At 31.5% G+C, this 11160-nt stretch overlaps 1 protein-coding gene across 1 annotated transcript in view; it reads right to left on the bottom strand.

Moving 5' to 3' along the window:
- Nucleotides 1–11160, bottom strand: part of LOC100572755 (leucine-rich repeat-containing protein 71-like) — a 32974-nt gene that overhangs the window by 4036 nt on the left and 17778 nt on the right. The window contains exons 3-6 of the mRNA XM_003240995.4: nt 8596–8742; nt 8311–8467; nt 4889–5059; nt 676–760 (exon numbers count right to left, since the gene is read on the bottom strand). Of these exons, the coding sequence (XP_003241043.1) occupies nt 676–760; nt 4889–5059; nt 8311–8467; nt 8596–8742 (560 nt within the window). The remainder of the gene's footprint in view (nt 1–675; nt 761–4888; nt 5060–8310; nt 8468–8595; nt 8743–11160) is intronic.

The following is an 11160-nucleotide window of genomic DNA, read 5'->3' as shown; positions in this document are numbered from 1 at the left end:
AAACTTACTAAAGTATACTATTATATATCTATGTATTTTACCTACGGTTTTTTGTTGATGTATAACGCGTTATAACTTATAAGTACCTAATAGATATTATGATATGTAATTAATTGGAATTTATTATAGGTACCTATTATAGGTCTAATTTTTTTTTTAATACCATAGATAAGTATATATTGTATGTCTAATACATAGACTGATATACCGTCTCCGCTCAGAATCGTTTTTCTTATACAGTGATATTATATCATTGAATTCAAATTTAATACTGTCCATTATACAGTGACCACGGTTATCTACTAGTAGATAACCGTGACAGTGACCCACTTCTAACCTACTGTACAGCAGAGTGACATCAACTTACCCACCTTTTTTAATTTTTTTTTTACGTAAATGTAAAATATTATACTTCTTTCGCGGGCCGGAGTTGGCCCGCGGGTCGTAGTTTGGCCACCACTGTCTTAACACATGTGACCCACATGACACCTCTACAGCAGAGCGACACAAACTTGCCTACTAGATAAGTGATAACTTACTATGATAACTTTTTAAATATTTTTATTAAAAGGGCTATCATTGGAGAGAAACATCAAAAAATAAATAATTATTAATTAATATAAGTTTTCTAGGTGATTAAAAACTAAAGTGATAAAATTAGAAATATTTTCTTACCTTCAATTGATGACAACACATCATTGTTATTACTATCATTTGATGAAATAGTTTTTTCTTTTAATTTTTGAGATAGAATATCAGTCTAAAACAAAATAAGTTTTGTTTTAGACTTAGAATAATTTATTTAATTTAATAATTTAAACTTGAAAATCTAATCTTGGTATTCGTTTAGTATGTGACCTACCGAGTCAATTATCTATATTGTGTGCGATTACCAATCTATTAACAGGCAAAATGCATTTTTTTAAGTGATATCAATAAAGTATATTGTTAAACATTCTTTTAAAATAAGTTATGATTTTTCTTTGACTAAAAATATTAAACGAATACCCAATACGCCATACGTCACTTACTAAACGAATACCTTAATTTTTACTATTTTATTGAATTTATATATTTTTTAATTCTGAGAGTAGCGATGAGTGTATTGTATTTTCAATGATGTGTCATGTGTGTGTTTTTGTTTCTGCCATCAACATTTGTGACAGTGGCGGATCCAAGGGGTTAATAGGTTAAATACCCCCCCCCCCCTCCCTTGAGATTATTCTATAAAAAATTATTACCTTGTTATTTTTGAGAAATAGGTACTAGTTCTATTCAGCGTTACGTATTGTTATAACTTATACCTAACGTACCCACTACCCAAAAGAATTACGATAAACGATATCGGGGCTTGGCATGACGATTTATTACACGATAACTACACTCGTTAAGACCACAGGTACAATAATAAATAATAATAATAACTTAATATTATGTTTTTGTATGTAGGTACGGTATAATAGTTATACCATATAATAGCTAGTACTCTTTAGATTTCCAGTTTAGTTGTGTTCTACGCATCAAAGTGTATAGTGTGTGTGTTATAATTTAATTTTGCCACGTTATAATGTCCAAACGAAAGTGTTCTATTCTAGAAATGTTGAATAAAAAAACAAACAAAAAGAGCAAAATGATGTTAATCACCACCTAGCCTCACCCTCGCTTGTGAAATCAGTGAAAGATCAAGGTATTAATGGATTAATAAATACGTAAAAAAAAAAAATATTGTTTATTAACTTATATTTGATATTGAAACTGTTTATAGAACTGCAGTCAGAAAAAGATATTATATTTGAGGATAAAGGTGTTGAAGAAGAATTAAAAGTAAGTAATTTATTACAACTTTATTCTGACAGCCCTGCGAATAATGAATGCAATGATGTTGGTGTTTTATTGGAGACAAAAACTATTATCACTGATATCATAAGAAAACATTTGCTTACAAATCCATTAATTCCACATCAAAATGATCCACTACCAAATTCTGAACATTTAAAGAAAGGAAATATTGTAAAATATTATTTAAGATTTTATCATTTTCAAAGATTTTCATGGATAATATACTCACCATTAAAAAAAGGCATTTATTGTAAATATTGCACCTTATTCATTTTAAATAAACAAGTGGGAGCTTATAAATGTAACAGCGAAGCAGGCTATTTAGTAAAATATCCTCTTGTTTCCTTTTCTAAACTTATTGGAAAAGATGGAGCACTTATGAGACATGAAAATACTATATATCATAAAAATTCAGTTGAAGCTTCAAAAGACTTTAAAAATTTATGATCGGTCAGAACTAGAAATAATTAATAGATTAGATGATCATATAGGTTAAAACAAATAAAGGAAAATCGTTCACGATTATTACCAATCGTTGATACTATTATTACTATGGGTAAACAAAACATACCATTTAGAGGTCATAGAGATGACGGAAATCTGCTTGATGAACCTGAAAACTCTAGTATTACGAACGAAGGAAATTTTCGTGCTATTTTGAGAATGCGTGTTAGAGCTGGAGATAACGAGTTAAAAAATCACTTACAAGATAGTTCACAAACAGCCACTTATATTTCTAAAACCATAAAAAATGAGTTAATTGATATTTGTGGGAAAATTATTTAAAATAAAATATTAAACGGCACGAATCTTTAATTTTTATTAATGATAATTTATTAAAAATACTGCAGGCTTTAGAATGTATAAGTACATGGGATGATGTGACTTCTTCTTCAAAATCACATTGCTTTATTCGTTGCTTGACATCTACTGACTTTATCGTCTCTGTAAAAATTATTAATTTAATTTTTACGATAACACATTCCCTAAGTAAAGCACTCCAAAAACAAAGTTTGAATGTGAACAACGCCACTGAGTTAATTTATAATACTAAGCAAATGATACAGAATAAAAGATGCCAAGCAAACATTACATTTAATAGGATTTGGAAAACCGTTCTAGACATTTCAGAAAAAATTAATATCGTTCCTTGTATGCCAAGACTATCAGTGAAACAAACTTGTAGGTCCAACGTCCCATCTGATACAGTTGAAGATTATTATAGAAAAAATACGTTTATCCCATTATTGGATGCCATTATTTCAGATTTCAACCAAAGATTTGATAAAAATACTGTTCCGATAGAAATAGTTTTATCATCTTTACTTCCAAAAAAAATATCTCAATTAGATACAGAAGAACTACAAAAAGTAACTTCACGTTTATGGGGAAAATATTCAGAATTACTAAATACGAACATAAGTACTTACAACAACGAAAATATATTCAAGTCGGAAGTTGAACTATGGAAAGCCAAATGCAACAGTAATAATACAATGTACGATGTATTGGATAATATAGAACTTTTGAAGTTGTGTGATGAAGACATCTATCCAAATTGCAATTTTTTAATTAAGATTTTGGTCGTATTACCTGTGACAGTGTCATCGGCAGAGAGAAATTTCTCTACCCTGAAAAAGTTAAAATTCTGGTTGAGAAATAGAATGAGTGAAGAGAGGTTAGTTGGATTAGCTCTGCTGAATGTACATAATGATGTTGAAATTACCCCTGATGAAGTTATTGACCAGTTTGCCAAAAGTAAAAATAGAGAGCTAGACTTAATTCTTTAAATTTGAAATCAATATTAAATTTTTATTATTATTTTATTGACATATTATATACTATTGTGTACAATATAAATGTATGTAATTATCCTTATTCTTTTTTTTTTTTAAATGTGTATTTTTGTTAGTTGGAATTTTTTTTATTTTTGCTGTACAAGATTTATAAAATTAGTGATGTTTTTTTCAGTATATAAATGTTGTCATTGGTACAAGTTTGTAAGAATAAATTCAAAATAATGATATTAAAAAGTATGTTATTAGGTATGAATAGTATCTGTTGGATACATTTTAATTACCCCCCCCCCCCCCCCTTGATAAATTTCTGGATCCGCCACTGATTTGGGATAGTAAAAACTAAAATGCTCTGATTTTTGACATCAGCAATAATCAACAAATTTAATGAATCTAGTTGTGGCACTCGGGCGGTCAAAATTTAAAACTCCCAGTAGTTTTCAAAAGCGTCGGGAAAAACAAAATTAATGTAGGAGAAATGGGAATTTCTGCGAAAAACCAATTTTTGAAAAATCGATTTTTTTTTTTTTGGTGGAACTCAAAAACAAATTACTACAGATACTTGAATTTTTCACTAAATATTTTTAATAACATTTTATTTTTGAGTTATTTATAGTCTTGAGAAATTTTATGAATTGTTTTAAATTATTATCAATAAAAACTTTTTCACCTAATAAAAAGCTTGAACTTGACGTCTAAACGTTTGATGCAAGATTCCTTATAGATTTATTTTAAAACAGTCCAAAAATATTAAAGACTAGCTGATCCTACGAACTTTGTTGCCCGTAAAAATTTACAACTCTTAAAAAAAATGTTATTGATCAACTTCTTTTGGGTGTAACTCGCCTATGTATTATTACTCATATTTATTATTATAGTATTTATACACTTTCTTATTTTTTAGACCCCCCCCCCCCCAAACCCAAAAAAATTTTAAAATTTGCCACTGTCATAATGTAATTTGTATTTTAATATGCACTGTATAATAGATTATAATTTATAGTGCGTTGATTGAATATGTATAGCAACCTACATTAATTTTAAGTTCCAAAGGAAAATTAAATAACTCAATGTACCTAACTTATTGACTCTTATTAATATTTTCATTAACATACAATGAACCTAGTTTTATGGCAAAATTTGTCAAGTAGAAGTAGATAAATTTGGCCTTATTTAGTTATGGTTCTCAAAAATATACTGTTAAATGAAAATTTGTTCGGGGAATTTCCACTGTATACACTATTAAAACTTACCAAATATTCTAAGAGTCTATTGCGCTGTTGTTCTTGCTTAGATTTCCAATTGGTTTCATAATCATTAAGTTGAAATGTTGATAAAACACTAACTAAAGCAAATGCCCCTTCATCCTTTATCAAATTTCTAGCCAATGAAAGTGATTTTAATGTTCTATTAGTTCTTAAAACCTAAAGAATATTGTTTATTAATTATTATTATTAAGTATGTTAATAATATACAAGGCCGGATTAGGAACCTATTGGGCCCCGGGGCTGAAATTTCATATGGGCATTTAAGCCCTTTTGACAAAACATGCTTGACAAAGCCGCTCGCAAGAACATACATTTTTCTAACTATTTCACAAATTCACAATTGCATTATAAAATTAATAGATATATGTAATTTATGTCTATAAACCTGCTAATTTTATTGTAGTAAACAGTTAATTCTTTATATTCCATTAATTTAAATTCAAATTTTCATAATAATTTTTAAATTTATTAAAAGTACGTCATACCTATACTGATTTACAACAAATATCAAACAAAAGTTAATAAATACTCCTTAACTATAAAGCAAAGACCCGTGTGGCGCTGCCCGTGTCGAAATTTTGTACTTTTTAGGGAACCACCAATGAGAAAATTAGGTTCGCGTCTCCCGGGTCTTTGGTTTAAAGTCGGCGTAAACGAGGGCCAATGAAAAAATTCGATGGGTGGTCTCCTGGGTCTCTGATTTTATAAATTATATATAATACACAATAGAAAATATTATCAGGAAAAAAACGCATATTTACCGAGAAATTGGTATTTTTTTATTATTATTTATTGATTTGTTTATTTATTAATCTAATAATATCTATTAATATAAATAATTTGAAGGTATCAATTTCTTCAGATTTTTCAGCTTTACCCGCTTTGAGGACTTCCTGCGTCCCCGTTCGGGCCTTATTCGCATTCCTCGCTAAATTTACAGGCCGCGCGCGGTCGTACTTTGTTCCCGGCGGGCCCGCCGCGGCGGACATAACGTGCACACCGAGTGCCGCCGTGCGCGTGTTTATCGATTAATTTTTAGAAAAGTCGAGTTTTACCACATTTACGTCGCGTAGGTATTACTATATACAGGCCCTAAATACATGTGGCGAAAAGTTCGATTTTTTACATGTTTTTTTTTGATTCAATAAACTGCGTTATTATATTATATTATATTTCACTGCCTTTTATCCTTTTGCCTACTCGGTCACGTTGTGGCTTCCTTATATTGGTATTTATATATTTGATTGATTTGGCATAAATATAGACGATATAGGCACTGTATCATTCTGCAGGTAGTCACATGTATATATTATTATAATAAATAAACGTATAAATATTAATTATATAATAAAATATCCTAGCTCGATTCGAGTCGACTATACTGTAGGTATGTTTAATCGCGTTCGGAGTCATAGATTTTCGTTATTTACCTTTCATTATCACATCCGCCTTGTCATATTTAATGAAAATTTTCGGATTTTTTTCAAAATTCTTGTTTTACCGCCTTGACAGAATTTATACGACCCCGTTCGGATCTTATTCGGGTTCCCGGCTAAGTTTATAGGCCGCGCGTGGCCGTATTTCGTTCCCGACGGGCCAGCCGAGCGGCCGAGTTTATCAATAGTTTTGTCGAAATGTCGAGTTTTACCCGTTTTTAAAACGTCTGATCTCCCCGTTGGACAGTTATTAGCGTTCCCAGCTAAATTTATAGGCCGCCTGCAGCCGTTCTTCCTTAGCGACGAGTCCCGACACCCGAGGTGGATTGACATCGTGGAGAGTATAGAGAGAAGTGTTTTGAATTTTTTTTCACGTAATTTATTACTCAATTCTGCTCTTTTGGTGACAGTAATGAACAGTGTCTGCGATTCCTGATGACGTGACCCGGCCGTCGCATATTGTCCGCTATACGACAAAGTCGGATAGCCTACCCATATTCTACGGCGAACGTCATTCGAGGTGAGTGACCTGCTAGACACCCAAAATAATACGTTGGCTAAATGATTTGCATGGATGCCCGAAATTTTTTAAATTTTTTTTCACGTAATGTCGCGTTTTCGGCGGCAGTAAAGAACGTTGTTGCTTACCCGGGCTACCACGTCGAACCTCAGTGGTCCTAACCTAATCATCAGACCTCCTTATCACACACCAACCGGCTTGAGACCGACGACCTGACCAAAAGACCATTGCAGCTTCCGACGTAGTCGCATTGCCTACCGACATAACGTTAATGAGATGACTAACCTGCTAGACACCCAAAAAAAGGCCGCGGCTTTATGATTTGCATTGACGCCCGAAATTATTCAAAATTTTTTTTACATAATTTTTTCTTAATTTGCTTTTTCGATGACAGTAATGAACGTTGTCTGCGATTCGACGCAGTCGGATTGCATACCTGATGTCTTGACCCGGCCGTTGCTCATCGTCCGCTATCCGACGAAGTCGGATTGCCTACCTGGACAACTGAGGTTACTGACCTGCTAGACACCAAAATAATAGCAGCGGCTATATGATTTTTTTACGGGATTTCGAATTTCCGGCGGCGTTTTCGAAAATACTCTGTCAAAGACTTTGTCCACCACGCCGCGATCTAGCCTGCTCGAACTACCACGTCCAACCGCAGTGGTCCTAACCTTATCACAGTTTCTTATCACCAGACCTCCACATCACCCATACACCGAGTCGGCTCGAGACCGACGACCGGACAACGAGACCACTGCAGCTTCTGACATCGAGAACACTCGGGGCAAACACTCGGGGGGTTTGGGGGTCTCCCCCAACGACGCTCGGAGAGCTAGTTAATTTATAAAACAAAAACCATTTTATAAAATACATTTTTTTTCCTGCTTTACTTTAAGCCAATTCTCTTAGTACTTCATTTAAGTCTAATGATTTTAACAAATCATTCTCAGAATATAAAATCATTTGTATGTCTAAGTTTTCTTGGGTTTTCTTGGGTTATATACTTATATTTTATTCTAGTTCATTTAGAAAAAGCTTTCTACGAGCATAAATAACATTATTAACTATTATTGATATCAATGAAAATATTAAATAACAGTAAAATTCGTCTGTTCTAACATATAGTACTTTAGTAGGTATTTACTGTTTAGTTGTTTTTATCGACAAAAAAAATGGTTTTTAAAATATAGAAAAACTTTTCTTTAAAATCACTAAAAAATGTGTATCAGCTTAAAATTGTTTGGGCCCCTTTCATTGTGGTACTTGAAAGGGCCCTGGGGCTACCGCCCCGGCTAGACCCTTCTTAATCCGGCCTTGATAATATATCAATCATTATTTATAATTTAAATCTATAAAATATCTATGTCCTACATATTTTATAATAGATATATTATATGGGTATAACCTACCTAAAATAATAGATAAAAATATATATAATTGCAATTCACCTGTGCTATTTGTTTTGCTCCTTTGCATGTTATACTATTGCAATCTAAGTATAATGAATTCAATTGTGTATTTCTACTTGTCTCATCCAAAATAACCAAAAGATTATTAACTCCTTTATCTTTAAGTTGGCAAAATCTCAGCCATAATTTTTTCACTCTTAAAATATAATTTAAATAATTTAATTATAATAACAATGTATACAAAAAATAAAAAAAAAAACGTGTGTAAAAAAAAAAAAAATAATAATGATCATATTTGATATAATAATTATTAAAGGTAGGTACTTGGTATCTGGTGTTAAGCAACATAAATAATTTAAATTTGATAGATTAATTCTGTCAAGTACAAGTTCATTAACAAGACATTCTTCCATTTTTAAATACTTGCTTAAATTGTTCAATACTTCTTGGTTAACGTTGCAGTTACTTAAGCTATTTAAATGTATAATATGTTCATAATTAGTTTTGTATTATTTTTACTTGTAGGTACATCTGTTTGTGATAATGTCATACATTACACAACGTATTTATGTTCTATACTTCTATGAAAATATAAAGGTAGGACTATAGAGTAGAATATAATATTATTATAATGGTAGGAGGAGGAGGAGGATAAAGGAGCAATTGCTCCTTCAAAATTGCTGGTTGGTGGGTGGTCCCCTGTCACAAAATACCTAGCCTCCTAGATGACTAGGTATATCGTAGAAATATCATATCCGATTATACAAATCGTTACAAATGTACGCATATTTTGTAAATTTTTAATCTAAACTTTTTTGTTGAGTTGGATATTCCGCTATAAACATCAAGGGGGTGGGTGGGTACCTTGTAAACATTTTTGCCCCTCACCAAAAATGAATTCAACACGCCACTGTGGTAGGACCATAGTTAGATTATATCAAGTTGTGATTCAAGGGGGAGGGGACAATATTTTTAATTATGAAACTGCAAACATTTTAAATAAAAGATGTGGGAAAAACTTTAAAATCTATATAACTCTAAATGTGATTGCCCCATCGCTTGCCACTCCCCACCACCCATCTAACTGACACTGAATGTAGGTACAAAAATGTGATTTACCAAAAAAAAATATATCGCATGATTTCTTTAAATTGACTTCTTAAAGTTTTAATCTAGCCCCGGGTACACTTTTAGTAACTAAATGGTACTTACCAGTGGCATATTTACTGGTGGGAGGGGGTCCAAGCCCCCCCCCCCCCCCATTGACTAGTGTTTCGTACATGTTAAATGTTGTGTTTTTACATGATTAAGAAAAACAAATTTTATCATACGATACGGAAGCTTCACTATTATCAACATTTTCAATTAATATCGTGATTTTTTTATACCGAAAATGGTTGAAAAATACGGAGTTCATTTTTTTAATTAAAACATTTTGTAGTTTTGTACATTGCCAGTATCTACAGCCACTCCAGAGAGATATCTAAGTTATTATCTAAGATCAACTATGAATGAAGTAATGTATTTTAGGAAATATTTTTATAAAAGTTATATTATACAATAACTATATTAGATTCTGAGCGGAACAATGAAGCTAGTGGTTTTAGAATGGTGTTTATTTTTTTTTATCCTGTATACATAATTTCTACCAGAAGGAGTGCTTCGATTTCAATATATAGACATATAGTACCTTATCTTTTAACAAATTGGATCAAAATGGTACTTTAGGGAGGTCATTTTTTGATTTTCTCAATAGTTCTTTAATGCCACGGTAAAAACCACCGAAAAATTATGAAAAAACCATTAAAAATGGGATTTTAATTTCTAACGCTTTGTTTATAACTATAGAAACGAATAAAAAATTATAATATTTCAATATTAATTCAACTTACAGACTACAATAAATAATAACAGTATACAATATCCAGACTGACAAACCGTCTCCACTCAGAATAGTTTTTCTTATACAATGATATATTATATCATTGAATTCAAATTTAATACAATCCATTACACATTGAACCACTTATAACCTACTGTACAGCAGAGCGACATCCACTTACCCGCTTTTTTTAAAATCTATTTTGTACATATTATTATTTAATAATTAAAAACTCAACAATTTCAAATCGTCCGATACGTATGGCAAATATGGTACATAAAAAGGGTAATTTGGTGGTTATTGGGGCTTTGCCCCCCGCAGTTTTGTTTTCTAAAAATTATCTGGTCTCTCCCATGACAAATTCCTAAATACGCCACTGGTACATGCAGCTAAACTTTACATAATACACAGTAGGTACACTTTAGAAAACGCCTGGTTCTATTATACCTAGGTATACCATAAAACTTTTTGATCACATTTTCTACGTGGAAAAAGATAATAAAACCTAAAAAGGTTTGTATATAATGTAGATTACACATACCTAATACCTACATAAATAATAATTCTAAAAAAATTGCTGTATCTCAAGCTATGTAGGTAGAGTATACCTACCTATAGGCTATAAGGCTATAATGTTTGTATTGAAATTTGGAGTAGGTACCTATGCAATTTAGATTGATACACTGGTATCTACGTTCTATACATTAATACAGTCGACTCGCTATACACCTAACGAATTTAATGAATCGATAAAAAAGTTCGATATAGAAAAAGTTCGTTATATCAAAAGAAAAAATCAACAAAATTCGTTAAGACGAGATTTATCAATATTTAAATCAACAGACTAGGTACCTACATATTAATATTCATTTAATAATATATCCCAGTGGCGCAACCAGGATTTATTCAAGGGGGGGTCCAAAAAAATTTATTTAACTACTGTTTTTCTGTCCTTTTCCTGAGTATATACATACATTTCATTTCTTATAAACACAATTTGTCGAGTT

Source organism: Acyrthosiphon pisum, chromosome A1, assembly GCF_005508785.2.
Source record: "Acyrthosiphon pisum isolate AL4f chromosome A1, pea_aphid_22Mar2018_4r6ur, whole genome shotgun sequence".
In the NCBI taxonomy this organism is placed as follows: Eukaryota; Metazoa; Arthropoda; class Insecta; order Hemiptera; family Aphididae; genus Acyrthosiphon; species Acyrthosiphon pisum.
Note: the sequence above shows the minus strand (reverse complement) of the source record. Positions and strands in the feature narration are given on the sequence as shown.